The sequence below is a fragment of the Eptesicus fuscus genome, chromosome 15 (assembly GCF_027574615.1).
Source record: "Eptesicus fuscus isolate TK198812 chromosome 15, DD_ASM_mEF_20220401, whole genome shotgun sequence".
In the NCBI taxonomy this organism is placed as follows: Eukaryota; Metazoa; Chordata; class Mammalia; order Chiroptera; family Vespertilionidae; genus Eptesicus; species Eptesicus fuscus.
Genome location: NC_072487.1, coordinates 25756538 through 25777980, shown reverse-complemented (window position 1 = coordinate 25777980; position 21443 = coordinate 25756538). Strand labels below are relative to the sequence as shown.

The following is a 21443-nucleotide window of genomic DNA, read 5'->3' as shown; positions in this document are numbered from 1 at the left end:
GATGATCAGTGTGCATCATAGCGACCCGTTGACCAGTCATTCGACCAAATGACTAGTCAACGGGTCGCTATGATGCACACTGATCACCAGGGGGCAGACGCTCAATACAGGAGCTGCCCCATGGTGGTCAATCTCTCTCTCTCTCTCTCTCTCTCTCTCTCTATATATCTATATATATATATATATATATATATATACATACACATATATATATATAGATTGTTACAGTGACCTGGAGACATAGAATTTCTAAAAATTTAGGCCTTGGTGAAAGAAAACACAAAATAAATAAAAAACAATTATGTATTCTCTTTTAAAGGATGAATAAACATTGGATAAATACTGTTCGGGGTATATTTAACATATTTTTAAGTAAACTATTTAATTTCAAAACAGGTTTCTTCATTTTAGCTTGTCCCTTAAGTCCATAGTTGATAACTTTAATGTAGTCCCATATTATTATTTTAAATTGATTTCAGAGAGGAAGGGAGAGGGAGAGAGAGATAGAAAAATCAATAATGAGAAAGAATCATTGATCTGCTGCCTCCTGCATGCCCCTGGGATCACACCCGCAACCTGGGCATATGACCCGACTGGGAATCGAACCATGATTTCCTGGTTTACAGGTTGATGCTCAACCACTGAGCCATGCTGGCAGGCTAGTCCTATATTATTTGTAATACTAGGGGTCGGGTGCACAGATTCGTGCACCGGTGGGGTCCCTCGGCCTGGCCTGTGGACATCCTCTGAGGGGTCATGGATTTTGAGAGGGCGCAGGCCAGGCTGAGGGACACCACCTGTGCACAATCAGGGCCAGGGAGGGACCGCAGGAGGACTCCAGGGCATGTCCAGCCCATCTTGCCCAGTCCCGATCGGCTGGACCCCAGCAGTAAGCTAACCTACTGTTTGGAGCATCTACCCCCTGGTTGTCAGTGTGCGTCATAGCCACGGGTCCAATGGTTGAACGGTTGGAGGGACAATTAGCATATTAGGCTTTTATATATACTGAGTGGCAAGATTATTATGACTACCTGATGTTTGTAGGCAAATTAGCCGTACACTGCATCATATGGGATACAGAAGCTGAAGGCCTGTTTGAACACCTTTGCTGTCTGTAGTTACCAAGATAAAACGTCTCCAATTCACACAGGAACACAAGGATTGGACAGTCAAGCATTGGAAAAAGTCATGTGGTCTGATGAATCACATTTCCAGTTGCATCATGCAGATGGCAGAGTGAGAATTTCACGTAAACAGCATGAAAGCATGCACCCCACATTCATGAATACAACCCTTCAAGCTGGTGGGGGCAGCGTTATGATTTGGGGCATGTTTTCCTGGCATGATTTGGGCCCTTTAATTCGTGTGGAACAATGTCTAAATAGCACAACATACCTAAGTATCGTTGCTGATCAAGTTCATCCTATCATGTTGATGGCATATCCCAACGGAGATGGCTTCTTCCAACAAGACAATGCTCCATGCCACAGTGCTCATATTGTGCAGGAGTGGTTTCAAGAACATGAGGGAGACTTTACCTTGCTTAGGTGGCCCCTTCAACCACCAGATCTCAATCCAATTGAGCATTTGTGGGACGAAGTTAAAAGAGCCATCAGGCAGCTGGTTCCACAACCATCAAATCTCACAGAACTGGACAGTGCTATTCATCAGGCATGGTGTCAGATTCCTCGCATGACCTTTCAACATCTCGTGGAATCAATGCCAAGAAGAATCGCTGTGGTGTTGAAGGCAAAAGGTGGCCCAACGAAGTACTGATGAGGTGGTCATAATAATCTGGCCACTCAGTGTATATAGACTAGAGGCCCAGTGCACAATATTCGTGCACTGGGGGGGGGGGGGGGTTGGTCCCTCAGTCTGGCCTGCGCCCTTTCGCAGTCCGGGAGTCCTTGGGGGATGTCCAACTGTAGCAGAGGTGTGCCATTGCGCTCGCCAGCTCTCAGCCTGGCTTGTGGCTCTGTGGCGTTCCCCCTGTGGGAATGCACTGAACACCAGGGGGCAGCTCCTGCATTGAGTGTCTGCCCCCTGGTGGTCAGTGCACGTCATAGTGACCGGTCGTTGATTTGGTTGATTTGCATATTACCCTTTTATTATATAGGATTATGTATATTTATTGTTTTTAATTCATAAATTAAATTTTAAAAAAGTGCTGTTTTTTTTAAACTGCAATTCAAAATATAGAACTTTATTGAGTAAATAGTGAAAGCCCCCACTTTTAACCTCTTCTCATTCTCCAGAGTAAATCACTATTAATAGTTAATAGGCTAACTGTTCAGATATATTTCTATACACATGAATATACACTCTAAAATACAATTTTTATGTCACTTGCTCTTTTCAGAGCAAGAATCTTTTTCATTTTAGTAGTATATGCTTGTCTGTCTTTTTCAGTTCCATAATATTTCATTGTGTGAATAAATGCTATAAAATATTGAGTACATACTATATGCAGGTTAGTATTCTCAGTGCTTAAAATGTCACATCTAAATCTACACAAACCAAATATATTCTGTCAGGTAGAAATTGTAGTTATTTCATTGACTTGGAAACTGAGGCAAAATAAGTAACTTTCAATACTTTACCTCATCATTCTTTTACTGATGGATATTTAGGATATAATACTGACAAATTTAAATATTTTAATGTTTTTGCCAATCTGGGGGGTGAAAGTTTGTTTTTAACTGTCACTTGGCTTTACCTTTCTTTGATGAAAAAAGTTCTTCAATTTTAAAAAGTTAAGCATATTTTCATAGATTTTTTAAATGATAAGGATATATTTTTTTACATGTAGGCCTGCTCATATCTGTATCCATTTCTACTGGGTTATATTATTCTTAATGGTTGATGTTTGTCTTTGTTTCCCTATGTTATGAACTGGAAATTAAAATGTGCTACTGAGATCTCCCCCTGCGGGGAACGATACTGACTCATGTCCTAGTGCTTCCCCGCTGAACCAACTGCCAGGTTCACTTACATAAGATGCTCACCAAGAGCTGCCCCAGCCAGTGACTAAGTCAGGCCCAGTCCACTGAGAGCTAGTGGTTTTCCATGTGTGACTTGGTCTTGAGGACTGTGTATCAGACTGGAGGTAATTATCTTGTAACTGTGCATTTGAAAGTTGAAGGCTCTTCCTACCCATACCTCCTTTCTCGTTCTCTCCACATTGTCTCCTACTTTTGATCTGAAGCCTCCACTCCCAGTTATCACTTGGGTTTTGCTTCGAGTGGATCTGAACCAATGCACTTTCCAATTTTGTTTATGAGAATTTTCTACTACTAGTATATAGAGGTTGTTTTATCTTTTGTTTGTTTTGTCAAATATATCTTTCCCACTATGGTTTCTAAGTTTTACTCATGCCTGAAAATATTTTCAAAACCACTATATTGGAAAATAAAATTTGTTTATGCTTTCTTCCAGTACTTCTATCCTTTCAAAGCATTCTTTTGGCCCTATAAATTGATTTAAAATTGTGAGGTAAGGATCTAATTTTAAATTATTTTTGAGATACATCATTAGTTGCCACAATACCATTTATAAAATAAGCCATCTGTTCCCTATCACCTTTAATCCCTAAATTCCCATAGAATATATATATATAATTATTGATGTTTTAATAGGTTCTAATTTATTTGCAAATATTTGCCGTAACTTTGATATAAAGTTTGGTTAACTGGTATAGTGTATTTCCTTATTTTGCTTTACCATACTGCTTTATTTTGGGGGGGATGTTCTCATATTCTTGTATATTTGTTTTACCAGCTGAACATGAGCATTAACTTAAAAATCATTTGGGTACATTATTAAAAGTATATTGACTATATCAATAGAAGGCACAGATACTTATATATTTGAAATAATAGGTCTTCCTATTCTGTTGCATGATTGAATTCCCAATTATTCAGTATTCTTTGTGCCTTTCTGTAAAATTTTATTGTTTTTAGCATATAGCTTTTGTTGTTGTTGTTGTTGTTATTAAATTGATTCCTAGGTATTTCATAGATGTTGTTGTATTGCTTAACTTAATTTTTAAATGCTTCCTTTGTTGCTGTTGCAAACTGTTGAACTATAATGCATTTGATATATGTTAATTGTGCTAGTTTATATGGAACAAAAAATTATATCCATATGGTGTATGTACCATAAAGCAAAATAGATAAATACATTCATCAAATAAAAGTAATATGTTTTCTGGGCATGATATGTTCTATTCATAAGCAAAAATAACAAATATTATATTTTTAAAAGATGAAAAAAAATTGAACTAAAAGTACTTTAACTTTGGCTACTTGACTACTTGAATTTTTTCTTACCTTGTTTATAAACTGAGCTTTCAAAATCAGTAGATCCTATCTATTTTAATTATCCTTAATAAATTATAACAATGAATTTTTTTCAGGGATTAAGACTAAATTTTTTAATCCCAAATCTTAGCTTGATTCCAAGTTTAATTAGTATACTTCCAAAATATAGAAACAGCTCTTCTATATGCTATTGAAGATAGAAAGATTGGAAGTAAGCAAAAGCCAGATAAAATGCAAAAGTTATATCTTCCCATCAAGCTTATGTAGAATACATTTCACAGAACCCCAGATTATATTCCAAACAACTGAATATAAATGCAATCTATAAGGTTTTTTTTTCTTCAGATTTTAGCACACTGTTTGTTTTATTATCAAGTGAAATATACCAATGATATTTAAATCACTTAGATTTGGGGTTTTTACACGTGTGAAACATCATGATATCTCCGACACAAAATAAGTGTTGTTAGTTAATAAAGTTTCTCATTTTCTCTTGTATATAAAAACTAAATGAAGCAATGATTCACTTGTCTACTCATACATGGGAAATATCTGTTATGAATGGTTAACAGAGCATAATGAGAATATCACTTTACATTTAAAATCTTTATTGGGTGCATATTGGAAATAAATTTTCTGAAACAAGGCAGAGTAGCTAATTAACACCTTACCTTAAACATTTTACTTATCAGAAAGACATACAATATAAGGATGCTGAAATAAGTGGTTGTAGGTACATGCTTAAAGAACAAAAACTAATATTTGTCTAGTGCTTCACAGTTTGCAAAGCATGTGTACGTGAAGCATGTCTATGAAGAGTTTCATATTCAGCAGCTTGCCGGCTGGGTCCGGTTCTGCATAGGTACCTTGCAGTTCAGTGGTAGTGAACCAGTCACTTAACTTTTGTATTAAATGAAGACAGTGATCCCTATGCCTCTCTCACAGGGATTCTGTGAAGATTAAATATCAATGTGCATATACACATTCTTTTTATAGAAATACTATGCAAATGTCAATGATGATCATTCTACAAAAATCATAATTCAAACACTTCATTTTAAAGTAATTTAAACATTAAGCACGTCACTGAAAACAGCTGTGTTTGTTTCTCAGCTACCACAACCCCACATTTATAAAACCAGAGAAATATAATTTACCATAATGGGTAGCAACATCAGGTAAGGAAAAATAATTTGTTCAAGAAATATTTAATTTGCCCCTGTCTTCATGCAACTATATCTTAATGGTGTATTTTACAGTACTAGGGAAATGTATGCTTTAACAAGGGCCTGAAACTAATTTCTAATTATATTTTTCACTCATTTTCCTGCTTCCATTCTCTCCTTGATTCCCTTTTCCCCTGTCTTTGGTTATGGGAAAGTTACTTCTTTCAGGCTTGCTTCTTTTGGGTCAAAAGAAAACACGTATTCGCTAAGATATATGCATCATTATGTTCATTGCAGCACCATACACGGTGGCCAAGACATGGAGACAACTAAAGCATCCTGCAATAGAAGACTGGATAAAGCAGACGTGCAGTGGAATATACTCAGCCATAAGAAAAGATGAAATTCTGTCATTTGTGACAACATGGATTGACCTTGAGAATATTATTCTAAGTGAAATAAGTCAGGCAGAAAACAGCTAAGAACTACATGATTTCACTTATATGTGGGATATAAAACAAATAAATAAAATTAAATTTAAAAAACAAAACAAAACAGGTATTGGGGAAGAGTATTCCAGATGGCAGGAACAATCTCAGCATGTTTCAGTAAGGAAGGAAGGCTGCTCTAACTGACTGACTGATGTTAAGCCAACAAATGAAAAACTGAAAAGCAAGGTGTAGGCAGGAAAGACCTTCAAGGACTAGAAACAAGAATAAGGTGTTTAGCTTTTACTCCAACTGTGAAAAAAAGGTAAATTTACTAGACTATCTATGATAATAAAAAAGTAATATGCTAATTAGACCAGACGTCCTTCTGGACGTCCTTCTGGATGACCTACGGACAAAGCCGGGGCTGTGAGGAAAGCCCGGGTTAGCAGCTGGGGGAAGAAGGCCTACTCTTACATGGACTTCCTGCATCAGACCTCTAGTGTGAATATAATTTCCCATTAAAAAAGTGTTTTTATTCCTTCTTAAGCATTCTAATACTTTTACGTTGTCAACTACACAGCACAATAAAATATTCCAATTTAAATATTAACATTTAAAATATTCAGACTAGGCTCTGGCCATTGTGGCTTAATTGACTGGTCGGTAGTCCTATGCACAAGAAGGTGGCAGGGTGGTGTGTGCTGGATGAAACTGATTGATGTTTTTCTCTCTTTCTCTAAAATAAAATTTTTAAAAAATCAGTCTATTTTAATAAAGCTTTCCCTGGAACACAGGGCAAAAGGCTATAGTTTTTAAAAAATAACGTTTTTCCCAACTGCAAGTTTAAAAGGAAAAAAAATATGCAGCACTATATGTAACTGACTATAGTCTGGCTGGTAGACATACCAATATGAGCTACATAGTCACAAAGTTCTTGGCTAGCAGCTTTCCCCTTAAAATCTATTTCTAACAGAGCAGTCAGTGTGTGTTCATCACCATATGCATTACATTTATTTTTTTCCCTGTGGTAACCAGGACAATGATTTCCCAGAAAGAAGTCTACATATTCATCTTCCAAATCTGTAATTACATGGCAAGGAAAATTAAGGTTGCAGATGAGATGATGTTGAGATTGTTAACCAACTGACCTAAAAATTGTGATATTATTTTGGATTCCCAATGTTCTTTTGACCCAAGAGAAGCAAGCACGAAAGAAGTGATGTTCCCAATTATCAAGTGTCCCAAAGGTCTTTAAAAAAACAGAGGATGTTTCAATACAGAGAACCATAGAGATGCAGTGTGAGAAAGACCAGCCCGGACATTGATGCTTTGAAGATGGGGGAGAGGACTGAGTCAGAGAAAGAATGCGGCCTCTAGAAACTGGAAGAGGTAAGGAAATGGATTTTACCCTATAGCGCATCCAGAAAGAAACAAGGACCTCCCCACACTTCGATCTTAGTTGTGACACACTCTGTCCTAGGAAATGTAAGATAATAAATCTGTCTTGTGGAGTCCATAAATTTTGTGGTAATTTGTTACAGAGGCAAAAATAAACAATGATACCCTCCCCAGCCACTAGAATGTACTTACTGATATGGCTTGAATTCCTGTCTCTAGGATTACTGATATATACCTAATACCTAGATTAGTGTCAGATACACATAAGGCTTCCAATAAAGATTTGATGAATAAACGAACAATGCCAACATTTTGCTCAAGGCCAGTCAATAGCTTCTTATATATTTCAGACTAAAAGCAAAGGTCACAGTTCTACAAAACCTATATTGCACTCTTTACTCTGCTACTTCATTAATTTTATCTTTTTTACATTTCTTCTTAAATGTTCTACCATGCAGTTATTCTGGAATATCAAACATATTTCCATCTCTGAGATTTTGCCCATGCTATATGGATGCTTACCCTCAGATACCCACTTGTCTTTATCACTTCCTTCAAACTTTTGCACAAGCATCCCATTAGCAGTCAGGTCATCCCTGACCACACTATTTGAATCCTCATCTCTTGGCACATCCCGTTCCTTTGTTTATTTCTCTTGATTGCCTCCTTAGCATCTGTATAACATTTTTGCATATATATTTGCTTATTGTTTATTCCCAATTAGAAGATAAACACCAGGAAGACATTTTTTCTATGCTAGGCTTGGCACATTGTATGTTTTAACTAATATTAATGGAATAGATCATACTATCCCAACAAGGATCTTTCTTTAAATGCTCCATAGAATGGTACAATAAATCAGAAGATCACTCAGGAGGGACTGATTTATTGAAGAAAACAAGACTAACAAGGCTTTAGGTTATTATCTGAAATCTGCAGCGCTCTGAAGACACAGCCAGCTGAAAGATAGCCAACATATCCAGAGAAACAACTTAATACAGACTTTGAATGTTAATATTGTTCTCTGAGTTGGTAATGGTACTAAAACAAGAACCAAGCAATCCAGCACAGATTACATGGAACAAGAGAACCAAGGAACACAATAGTGAACCAGAATAAACAAGGCTACATCTTGAGTTTTCTAGTAGGAAAGATAAGATTTACACTAATAAAAGAGAAACATGCAACTTGACCATCACTCCAATATACCCATCAGCCAATCAGAAGGGAATATGCAAATTAGAAGGACAAAGATGGTGGCTACCCAGCTGCTCCAGGTGCAGAGTGGGCGGGCGGGGCAGGATGCCTGCTATGAGAGGGAGGGTGGAGGGCAAAGGGATCCACAGGAACGGCACTCCAGCCGCAGTGCAGACGAAGACTGCAGACTCCGGAGTCTGCAGCGAAGACAAAGGCGGCAGACTCTGGCCTGAGTCTGCAGCAAAGACAAAGAAGGCATACTCTGGCCAGTGTCTGCAGCAAAGGCCTGGGTCCTGGGTGTCAGAGGAAAACTGGTGCTGGAAGCCAAGGGAAGGAAGGCCTATTGCACGAATCTCTTCGTGCAACAGGCCTCTAGTAATAATATAAGAAGCCACTGTATATCTATTATAGTTTCCTTTATACAAGACTGTATAGTATCCTGTAGTTCTTATTCATGAATATGAGTGACTCCATTAAACTCATAAAACTCTAAGACTCTATAAACACAGACATTGAGGTTATTTGAAATACAATAGACCATCTGATTGATAAGTATCAAGATCACTAAGTTAGATAGGGCACCATCTTGTCAGGATTCAGTCCATGGGAGCCAAGTTTGTCCTACAACACACTACCCTCACACTTCCCCAATATGATTACCTATAAGACTGTAATGATGCACAGTAACCAGTTTTCCATTTGTTCCAAATTTAGAGCAAAGTGGGCCAGTGTCCTATGGGGGAATTTCTGAAGCTTCTCCTCCTACCAAAGAGACTGTGAACATGCTCATCCTGCTTTCCATATCGCCCTTCCCAGACTGACCTTTGGAAGCCAGAATTCAAGGGAGTACAGGGAAAAATGCATGCACTGTACTGAAGAGCCAGAAGCTTGAATTAACCGTTGAACATAGTAAAGAGATTTTGCCCATGCTATATGGATGCTTACCCTCAGACACCCACTTGTCTTTATCACTTCCTTCAAACCTTTGCACAAGCATCCCATTAGCAGTCAGGTCATCCCTGACCACACTATTTGAATCCTCGCCTCTTGGCACATCCCTTTCCTATGATAAGTGGAAGAAGTTTTGTTGTCAGCTCTTGACTAGTGCTCCTGCTTCACAAGCATTTGGAGCAGTAACAAACTGGCGGGCCTGCTTTTGTTCATTCTAAGGTAGCTCACCACAGTTCTTGTTAACCCTGTCCTTGCTTTTATCTTTCACTAGAGTTAGCCTAATGCAATGCAAATTACATCAAGGTATTAGAACATATTGATTCTACCTACGTTGGGCCAGCTTTGCTTCTTTGCATTTGTCGTGCTCAATTATTTATGTACCACCTAATAGTAATATGATGACAAAAACAAAACATTTCTATAGTGATCTTCATAATTTGCAAAGTAGTGTTTTAACAGCATTTTTTCAGATTAATCTTTGCAATGACTTGTGAGATAGATATTCACTAGTTTCATTTTGCAGATGATGAAGAGTTTAGGTAATTTTTCCAAATTATAAATTGCAAATAAGAGATTTAAATGTGTATTTTATGACTCAAAATCAATGACATTCTTCTAATTAGAGTGATATGGCTTTCTGATTGGTTAAATTTCTGCACAATAGAAGACAAAATATATATTTACAATCCAGTTATGCTGTATTCATTCCTCCCCCATTTTAGCATAACAAATTTCTAAGTAATAAAGAAAGAATCTTGGTAGTATGCATATTAAACACAACTTTGTAGCCAATTACACCCAGGGAAAAATGACTCATTGCATACAACAATATCATTTGTATTTACCCTACCAATATAATAATCAAATACCAATAAATATTTATTGAGGATGAGAAAGGAAGTATCAGTTTCCTAATTAAAAAAACACACACTATTTTGAACAAAATTAGCTACAAATAAATAAAATTTTCAATGGACAAATACAGTACAAATTTGAAATCAAACACAGAACTTTTGAACTATGTTTTTTCTCCATCCAAAGGAACTAAAATGTCAAAATAGAATTCATTTTGTACCATAGAGTTATTGATGCCTATATCAGTTTATCTAACCTGGACATCTAAATTTCCTCTGAGAAATTTTTTGTTTGTTTTAGAATTGAGTAAAGTAAATCTTTCAACCTCACTAACCTGAAGCAACACCACTGGGAGTCCATGGGATGAAACATTCAGGAAACATGTTAGACTTTAAATACTACTTTGAGCAAGAATCATTTTTCAAACATATTATTTAGTAATTTTAATTCCAAATCTAAAATTTGCTCTCTGTTTATAGCTTTAAATTTATACTCAGTTAAGGAATTCCTGGTTTTCAAAGACAATCTCCATTTAAAGAAGGGCTACATTAATTTGGATCTACTGCAGTACTTTGTTGTCTCCATAATACTGGTTACCTTCGCAAATGTCACTCAATTTTAATTGACTCTCTTTCTTTTCCACTGTTTTTCCTAATGACTATAGTTTTTCAGCAATGAAGTATATCCAAATTTTCAAAACTATAACCTCAATATGCTAGTAATGCCAAGTAAACGAAGTGCAAAAATTGTTATAGTAATAGCCTTTAAACACAGGGACTTACATGAAGAAAATATGTCTAGTGTGAATAAACTTTAAAAATTATTTTTATCCAAAAAATCTGTAGGAATACCAGGTACCTATTTTGGCAAATATGAGTTTGGTTCACACTTAACTCCTCCACTTTGGTTTAAATGTCACTTTTAACTTGTTCAACATTGCTCAACTACCATGAATAAAACATCTTATATTATATAATAATTCAAGTGGCTGTTTTGTCAGGTAACCTTAAATGTTCTCTTAAGCTTTCACATGCCCAATAATATTCATTCAGAAGTTATGTTAATATTGTAAACAATTACTATACCTGTTCTTATTAATTGCTATAGTTCATACATTGTGACATGTTTTCAGAGCTACTTTAAAATGCATCCTCTTTTTATCAAAGACATGTTAAAACAAACAGAAGAGTTATAATAATAATAGTACCGCTTTAATTTTCACAGTGCTTTAATAACCACCATAACTTTTAACCTTCCTAGGAATCAGGTAGTTAAGAGGGCAAGTTATTATTCCTCTTTTACAGGGAAGAAAACCAGGACTCATAAAGCTTAAACGACATGTCCAAGGTCACTTTGCTAATATGTGGAAGAGCATTCATGAAGGTTAGTGCTAGAATTAGAATTCCAAAGTCAGTGCTTTTTATCTTTTACCAAATAGCAATGCTGCTTTGATACAACTTTGAACATTAATAAAGAACAAAACATTTTACTGTCACTATATATAAGAAGCAAGATGCAGCATTTTTATTGTAGCGCTAAGGTAGAATTAATTAGTTTCCTGCATTTTGATGGTGACTAGAGTGTGTATTTTATTTATGAGGTAAAATAAATAAATTTTAGGTGCTAACAGTTATGAAAATAAATAGCAAATAATATTAAAAGAGGATATAAAAGAATTCATGATTATTGGCATTTCCCCCTGTTTTTGAACTAAATTTTAAAAGATGAAAACTATCGGATGGTTTTGCTGCACAAAAAGTGTCTCGAAATAGCATATATTTTAAAACCTTATATACCTATGTTTTTATGGTTCACACAAATATCAAGGAAGACAGCACATAATACAAAAACTCAATATCTTTATTCTTTTTAGTTTATTTTTATTGAATTTATGGGGGTTATAGTGGTTAATAAAATTATATCGATTTCAAGTGTATAATTCTATAATATCATCTGTATATTGTATTGTGTGTTTACCCTCAAAGTCAAGTTTCCTTCCAATTTATCCCCTTTGTCACCTTCTACTTGACCCCATCCCCATTTTCACTCTGGTAATCACCCTACTGTTGCTTAATCTATGAGGTGTATTATTATTATTATTATTATTATTATTATTATTTTCTGTTAATTCCTTCACTTATTTCACCTAGCCCCCCAACCTACCTCCCCTGTAACAGCTGTGAGCCTGTTGTCTACATCCATGGGTGTATTTCTGTTGTGTTTGTTTTGCTCATTAGATTCCACATATAAATGAAGTCATATGGTATTTGTCTTGCTCTGACTGCCTTATTTCATGCAGCATAACATTCTCCAGGTCCATTCATGCTATTGCAAAAGGTAAGATTTCCATCTTTATTATGGCCTACTGGTATTCCATTGTGTAAATGTACCACAGATTTTTTTTTTATCTACTCATCTATTGATGGGCACTTGTGCTGCTTCCAAATAGTGGCTATTGTAAATAGCGCTGCATTGAACATAGGAGTACGTATATTCTTTCTAATTAGTGTTTCAGATTTCTTAATGGAACTGTTTTTTAGTTTTTCCCCCTTGACTATGATGTTGGCTGTGGGTTTGCCATATGTGGCTTTAATTATGATTTGGTATGTTTCCTCTATTCTCATTTTTTCTGAGACTTATTATTTATAAGTGGGTGCTGGATTTTGTCACACGCTTTTTCTGCTTCTATTGATATGATCATATAATTTTATCCTTTATTTTATGTAGGATTAATTGATTTGCAGATATTATATCAACAGTATATACTCAAAATAAATCCCACTTTATCATGGTGTATGTCTTTTTTAATGTATTGCTAGATTTGATTTGTTAATATTTAGCTGAGGCTTTTGCATCTATATTCATCAGGGTTATTGGTCTATTATTTTCTTTCTTTTTAGTGTCTTGATTTGATTTTAGAATTATAGTAATACTAGCCTTTTGAAATTATCTTAGAAGTCTTCCCTCCTCGCTACATTTTTAAATATAATTTGAGAAGGATAATTATTAGTTCTTTGAATGTTTGGTAAAATTCAGTTTTGAAACCACCTGGCCCAAGACTTCTGTTTCATGAGAGGTTTTTTTAAAATTATTATTATTACTTCAATTTCATTAGTTGTAACCAGTCTGTTCAGATTTTCTGCTTCTGTCTAATTCAGCTTTGGAAAATTTATTGTTTCTAAAAATTTATCTTTTTTTTTCCAGACTGTCCAACTTGTTGACATATAGTTATTAATACTTATGTCTTATTATCATTTGGTTTTCTGTGGTATGAGGTGTTACTTTACTTCTTTGATTTCAGATTTTATTTATTTGGTCCCTCTCTCTTTTTCTCATTATGATTCTTTCATTAAAGGTTCATTTATTGTATTTCTCTTAGCAAAGATCCAGCTCCTGGTTTCCTTGAACTTTTGTAATTTAAAAAAAAAATCTATTTTATTTACTTCTACTCTGATCTTTATTATTTCCTCCCTTCAACTAACATTGGGCTTTGATATTTGTTCTTTTTCTAGTTCCTTTATGTGTAAAGTTATATTATTTGAAAATTTTCTGGGTTCTTAAAGTAGGTCTGTATTGGTATGAATTTCACACTTTGGACTGCTTTTCACTGAGTCCCATAAATTATGTGTTATTTTGTTTTCATTTTTATTTATCTCAAGGAATCTATTGATTTTTCCTCTTGATCTCATTGTTAACCCATTTATAGTTGAGCAAGATGTTATTTTGCTTCCATGTGTTCATATGCCTTTCCTTTTTTTTCTTGTAATTGATTTCTAGTTACATTACTGTTGTGGGGGAAAAAAAGGATTGACAGGATTTCAACCTTTTAAAATTTATTGAGACTTGCTTTGTGTCCAAACATATGGTTTACCCTAAAAAATGTATCATGTGTACTTGAAAAGAATGTATATCATGCTGCTTTGGGGTGAAATGCTTTGAAAATATTAATTCAATACATCAGGTCTATTGTGTCACTTAGAAATTGCATTATTCCAGCAAAAAATAATTATTATTGGTTTAAGAATAAATTTATCGAATGTACCAATTAAATTAATCTGATCGAGTGTCTCATGTAAGGCTCCTGTTCCCTTGTTGATTTTCTGTTTAGAAAAATCACCCATTGATGTCAATAGGGTGTTAAATACAATACTGTGACTTTATTACTGTCCATCTCTTCCTCTCTGTCCATCAAGACATGCTTTACATATTTAAATACTCTTGTGTTTGGTACATACATGTTTACAAATGTTATAACATCTTATTGAATTCATTACTATTACTAAATGTGTATCTTTTATTCTCAGATGCTTCAAGAGAGCCAAGAAAATGGTCTTGCAATCCTATCTATTCAGTTATCCTATATTTTTGATAAGGGAATTTAAGTCATTTACATTTAAAGTAAAAATTAATACGTATGTATTTATTTTCTTTTACTCTTTTCCTTTGTAATCTTCACCAGGGGATATTTTCTTCCATGGACTTTAAAGAAAGTGGAGGAAAGGGAGAGGGGGAGAGAGAGAGAGAGATACAGAGAATGAGACAAGGAGAGAGATAAATAAATTGGAACATCCATTGGTTGCCTCTGGCATGAGCCCAGACAAGGGGCTAGAATAATACCTGCTCCCAGGTATTTGCCTCTGAATGAGATTTGAATCCATGACCTTGGTTACCAAACCAGTCAAGACACCACTTCTTTATCACATCTGTGTCTTGAAAACACTGTCCCCTAGTCTGTGGCTCATATGCAAATTGGTGAGAATTCTCATGTCCATGAAAATGTCCTCCTCTGAACTTTTTTGAGCTCCCCCTATCATCAGAGGCTTTAAAAAATTAAAATCTAAATAATGTACTTTATTCCATAGATGAGTGATAAAGGGATAGTTATATTTTTAGAACTATCAAAGTCATATGAGGATTATACAAACAGACATCAGCTCAAGGAGAAGATAAGAAAATTGCAAGTTCCACCCCAGAGGTGACTTCACCATCACGAGTGGCCTGGTGGATATCTCTTGGTTCTACCTCTCTCATGTCTATCACGGGCAGACTCATATGCACATATACATGTCTGCCTGTTGAAATCAGATGTAAGGGGTTAGTTGATGGGATCCACAATGGAGATGGTTGGTCCATGTGTCTCATGTGAGAGGACCCCTGAGGTCTTCAGCTGTTGAAACATAGAGACCCATGCACCGAATTGAACAGCTGCTCAGCTTCCCTTGTCCACGTGGACCAAGATTGGTGGTCCCAACCCCTCTCCATGGACCTCAGTGCTTTTTCCAACTCCCGCCTATTTCATCAGCACTCTGATGGGCACTCTCAAAAACACATCTCTGAACAATTGTGCAAGAGTTTCTGCAGGGTAACCTCCTAGGGTGAGCCCTGCCAGGTGCAGGTGTGCATCTGTGGGTCTTGGGCAGGGCCTGCACACTGTTCTCCCAGAGGAGGGCCTTTCCCCTTCTCCCCAAGGGATCTTCTGGGGTCTCTGCTGCCTCACATTGTCCTCAGAACTGGTCCCCAAAAGACCAGAAGCCTGATCCGGGTGGAGGGGCATCTCTGACATGTACAGGCCTGTGCACTGCCTCTCATGTTGGAAGTACATGTGTTTGCCTTTGTCCCTTCAGAAAACACCAGCTTTTGAGAGTTTGCTGCATCACAGGGATGATACACTTTGGCCTTGGGTTATGTGGAATGCTTTCCAGCTTGTGGTTTCGGGCACAGGAAGAGACAGCCATTGCCTGACTGGCTTCTGGCCCTGGGGTCACACTTAGCTCAGTGATCTCTACCCTGGCATTATGCGCATGCTTACTGAAAGCCGCCTCCCCCACCCCCCCCATCTAATCTCTAATCCATTTACAAATTCCCTTTCTAACAGCAAAAATGCTACTTCAGATAAAAACAGATAAACATGTGAGCCGACACAAAAAAAGCACTTCTTGTGAGATTCCATTTCCAGGGAACATCCAGAACAGCTAAGGGCAGAGACAGGAACCAGATCAGGGGCAGGAGGCATGGGGCGTGAGTACTGTTGGTGCAGGGTCTCCTTTTGGGATTATGGGACATCCCACAACTAGACAGTGGTGATGCTTACACAGCATCATGAATGTACTTCATGCTCAGGAATTTTAAATATGAACAATAACCATTTAAAATATGTTTATTTATTACTTACAACAGATTATACAATGGAAATGAAGACAAAAACAGAAAAAAGAAAATAATAAAAGCAAAAATCCCCCAAAATCCCCAAATAAGATAAATAAAAAGATCAAAAAGCAAATCACAGCACAGAGAACATAGAAACAAAATAAAAAGAGAAAAGAGAAGGAAAAGGTCTGAAACAAGGCTGTCCCTTGGGACAGGGTGAGCACATTCAACAAGGGGCCCTTGAGCTGGGCCCTCCACAGGCAGCTCCTCCTCTGAGGCAGGAGCCAGCATGGGCTCCAGGGAGGGTTCTTCATCCAGCGGTGCTGGGGCCTCAGTTTCTTCTGGGGCCGGCCCTGGCTCCACAGCTGCAGCTGGAGAGGCTGCTGGAGGTGGTGAAAGCTCTGGAGCTGGAGATGCCTCCAGCTCTGCATCCTGCTCCTCTGGATGAACTTCCGGTGTGACAGGAGGAGCCTCATCCGCTTCCTGGGCTGGTGCTGGAGTTGGGAGGGGAGAAAAGATCACCCAGGGGCCTGCATTTCCATCTGTCCCCCAAAGACACAACACAGCCACAGCCCAGGACCCACCACAGGACATCCTCTCCGCCCGCAGTCCAACAGATGGGTGTTCTTTGCTCCTGTCCAAGATCTGGGGTGCTTCCTGTGTGTCTGGCAACAATCCCTCCCCATAAGCTCCCATGCAGCTCCACCCCAATCCCACCCTCACTTTCCCCAGCTTCTCACCCTTGGGCTCTGCCTCTTTGGCCTCCAGGTGTTCCGGGGCACTCTGGTTGCCATGGGCACCGTAGTCCAGGTCCCTGGTGAAAATTGTGAGCTGCCGGTTGAACCAGGGCTGCTTTGGACTTGGAGGCCTAGGAAACCTGGGCTGCTTCGGGGTTAGAGGCCCGAAGAACCTGGGCATATTCGGTGGAAGAGTCCCTGGTTGTCCATCCACGGGCCTTGGCTCCCCACACACCCAGGTGGCCACACGCACTTCACGCCTGCCCTGGCGCTTGGTGATGTGGCTCATGGGGTTTTCCTTAAGCAGCTGCTGCTCCTTTTTAACATAGGTTGAGCTCTGCAATGACAGTGACCATCAGCCAGTGGGGAGTCCTCAAGCCTGGCCCAGTCACTGCTGCTTGTGCCCCCTGCACCTTCTGCCCTGGATCAGGCCCAGCCCTGTTCCTGCTCCAGGCAGACAAGCCTCACATGAACCCCCCCTTCTACACACACACACACACACACACACACACACACACACCAGACATAGGGCTGCTAAGGTGGGATCAGATTAGAGGCCTGGCCCCAGCAAAACCTCCCTGTGTTACCTCTCGTTCCCGACGTGCAAAGGGCCACAGGCGTCGTCTGGACTGAGTCCTGATCCAGCGGCGGGCACGTCGGAATATACTCTCATCGCTGCCTCTCTTGAGGCCTCGGCCTCGGCACACGGGGAGACAACACGAAAACATGGTGTCCTCTCCAGTGCCTCTATCCGAGTGAGATGGGAAGGGGCAGTTATAGAATGGGGCTGCCTGGTTACCAGGGTTCCAGGTTCTGTTGGGCTCCATCGTCAGGAAGTGAGGTCGCGGCTCATGTGTGAGGAGATGCTCAGGGTAGGGGACTCACAGGTGACCTCACTTCCTGATGATGGAGCCCAGCAGAACCCGATAACCAGGCAGCCCCATTCTATAACTGCCCCTTCCCATCTCACTCGGATAGAGACATTGGAGAGGACACCATGTTTTCGTGTTGTCTCCCAGTGTGCCGAGGCTGCGGCCTCAAGAGAGGCAGCGATGAGAGTATATTCCGACGTGCCCGCCACTGGATCCGGACTCAGTCCAGACGACGGCTGTGGCCCTTTGCACGTCGAGAACGAGAGGTAACACAGGGAGGTTTTGCTGGGGCCAGGCCACTAATCTGATCCTACCTTAGCATCCCTATGTCTGCTGTGTGTGTGTAGAAGGGGTTCAAGTGTGGAGGGCCTGCCCATAGCAGGAACAGGGCTGGGCCTGATCCAGGGCAGAAGGTGCAGGGGGCACAAGCAGCAGTGACTGGGCCAGGCTTGAGGACTCCCCACTGGCTGATGGTCACTGTCATTGCAGAGCTCAACCTATGTTAAAAAGGAGCAGCAGCTGCTTGAGGAAAGCCCCTGTGACATGGGCAGCAGTGAGGGCCCGGTGAGCCACACCACCGAGGGCCAGGACAGGCCTGAAGTGCGTGTGGCCACCTGGGGTCTGGGGAGACAGGGCCCGTGGATGGACAACCAGGGACTCCTCCACCACAGCTGCCCACGCTCTTCTGGCCTCCAACCCCGAAGCCGACCAGGTTCTATAGGCCTCCAACCCCAAAGCATCCCCGGTTCCACCGGCAGCGCAAAGTTTTCACCAGGGACCTGGACTACGGTGCCCATGTCAACCAGACTGGCCAGGAGCACCTGGAGCCGAAAGAGGCTGAGCCCAAGGGTGAGAAGCTGGGGAAAGTGAGGGTGGGATTGGGGTGGAGCTGCATGGGAGCTTATGGGGAGGGATTGTTGCCAGACACACAGGAAGCACCCCAGATCTTAGACAGGAGCAAAGAACACCCATCTGTTGGACTGCGGGCGGAGAGGATGTCCTGTGGTGGGTCCTGGGCTGTGGCTGTGTTCTGTCTTTGTGGGACAGATAGAAATGCAGGCACCTGGGTGACCTTTTCTCCCCTCCCAACTCCAGCACCAGCCCAGGAAGCGGATGAGGCTCCTCCTGTCACACCGGAAGTTCATCCAGAGGAGCAGGATGCAGAGCTGGAGGCATCTCCAGCTCCAGAGCTTTCACCACCTCCAGCAGCCTCTCCAGCTGCAGCTGTGGAGCCAGGGCCGGCCCCAGAGGAAACTGAGGCCCCAGCACCGCTGGATGAAGAACCCTCCCTGGAGCCCATGCTGGCTCCTGCCTCAGAGGAGGAGCTGCCTGTGGAGGGCCCAGCTCAAGGGCCCCTTGTTGAATGTGCTCACCCTGTCCCAAGGGACAGCCTTGTTTCAGACCTTTTCCTTCTCTTTTCTCTTTTTATTTTGTTTCTATGTTCTCTGTGCTGTGATTTGCTTTTTGATCTTTTTATTTATCTTATTTGGGGATTTTGGGGGATTTTTGCTTTTATTATTTTCTTTTTTTAGCCTTCATTTCCATTGTATAATCTATTGTATGTAATAAATAAACATATTTTAAATGGTTATTGTTCATATTTTAATATTATTGTTCATATTTAAAATTCATGATGCTGTGTAAGCATCACCACTGTCTAGTTGCGAGATGTTCCATAATCCCAAAAGGAGACCCTGCACCAACAGTACTCACGCCCCATGCCTCCTGCCCCTGATCTGGTTCCTGTCTCTGCCCTTAGCTGTTCTGGATGTTCCCTGGAAATGAAATCTCACAAGAAGTGCTTTTTTGTGTCGGCTCACATGTTTGTCTGTTTTTATCTGAAGTAGCATTTTTGCTGTTAGAGAGGGAATCTGTAAATGGATTAGAGATTAGATTGGGGGGGAGGGGAGCCCTTTCAGTAAGCATGTGCATAATCTCAGGGTAGAGATCACTGAGCTAAGTGTGACCCCAGGGCCAGAAGCCAGTCAGGCAATGGCTGTCTCTTCCTGTGCCCGAAACCACAAGCTGGAAAGCATTCCACATAACCCAAGGCCAAGGTGTATCATCCCGATGGTGCAGCAAACTCTCAAAAGCTGGTGTTTTCTGAAGGGACAAAGGCAAACACATGTACTTCCAACATGAGAGGCAGTGCACAGGCCTGTACATGTCAGAGATGCCCGTCCACCCGGGTCAGGCTTCTGGTCTGGTGGAGACCAGTCCTGGGGAGAATGTGAGGCAGCAGAGACCCCAGAAGATCCCTTGGGGAGAAGGGGAAAGGCCCTCCTCTGGGAGAACAGTGTGCAGGCCCTGCCCAAGGCCCATAGGTGCACACCTGCACCTAGAAGGGCTCACCCTAGGAGGTTACCCCGCAGAAACTCTTGCACAATTGTTCAGAGATGTGTTTTTGAGAGTGCCCATCAGAGAGCTGATGAAATAGGTGGGAATTGGAAAAAGCACTGAGGTCCATGGAGAGGGGTTGGGACCACCAATCTTGGTCCACGTGGACAAGGGAAGCTGATCAGGTGCTCAGTTCGGTTCAGTGGTCTCTACATGTCAACAGATGAAGACTTTAGGGGTCCTCTCACATGAGACAAATGGACCAAACATCTGCAGTGAGGATCCCACCCACTAAATCCCTTACATCTGATTTCAACAGGAAGACATGCTCTGTGAATATGAGTCTGCCTGTGACAGAGACGGATAAACAGAATGAGAGAGGCAGAACTGAGAGATACCCACTAGGTCACAAGGGATGGTCAAATCACCTCTGGGGTGAGACTTGCAAATCTATCTTCTCCTTGAGTTAATTTATTTTGTGTGTAATTCATGTATGGCTTTTATAGTTCTAATAACATTAAAGTCACATGTTCAATATTATCCATGTATCACTCATCTATGGAGTCAAGTACGTTATTTAGTTTTTAATATTTTAAAGTCTCTGATGATGGGGGAACAGTAGAACGTTCAGAGGAGGACATTTTCATGTACATCAGTCTTCTCACCAATTTGCATATGAGCCACAGATCCCGGGAAAGTGTTTTCAAGACAGGATATGGCAAAGAAGCAGTATCCAAATATATTAAAAGAACACAGACTCTTAATCTTCAACAATTAGGAAATAAGCAACCCAATTTTAAAATGGGCATAAGATCTGGACAGGCACCTCACCACAGAAGCTGCACAGATGATAGGGGATGCATGATGGCTACCAGTAGGTCGAAGGTACACTCATCTCCTCCCAGGAACAAAGGTGAATGATAACTAAATTATAGAACAAGCAACCTGAACAATCAAATGAAGACTAGCTGAACGTAAGCCTTATAACCAAGAGTTAGAGACAAAGTCAAACCCAGAGTGATGGGAGAGAGAC

General features: G+C 40.0%; 1 protein-coding gene across 1 annotated transcript; it reads left to right on the top strand.

Moving 5' to 3' along the window:
• The first annotated feature begins 18253 nt into the window (after nucleotides 1-18253).
• Nucleotides 18254-19605, top strand: LOC129151744 (uncharacterized). The gene is made up of 3 exons (XM_054727641.1): nucleotides 18254-18339; nucleotides 18795-18922; nucleotides 19169-19605. Exons 1-3 carry the CDS (start codon nucleotides 18254-18256, stop codon nucleotides 19603-19605), a joined length of 651 nt encoding a protein of 216 aa, XP_054583616.1.
• The last annotated feature ends 1838 nt before the right edge of the window (nucleotides 19606-21443 follow it).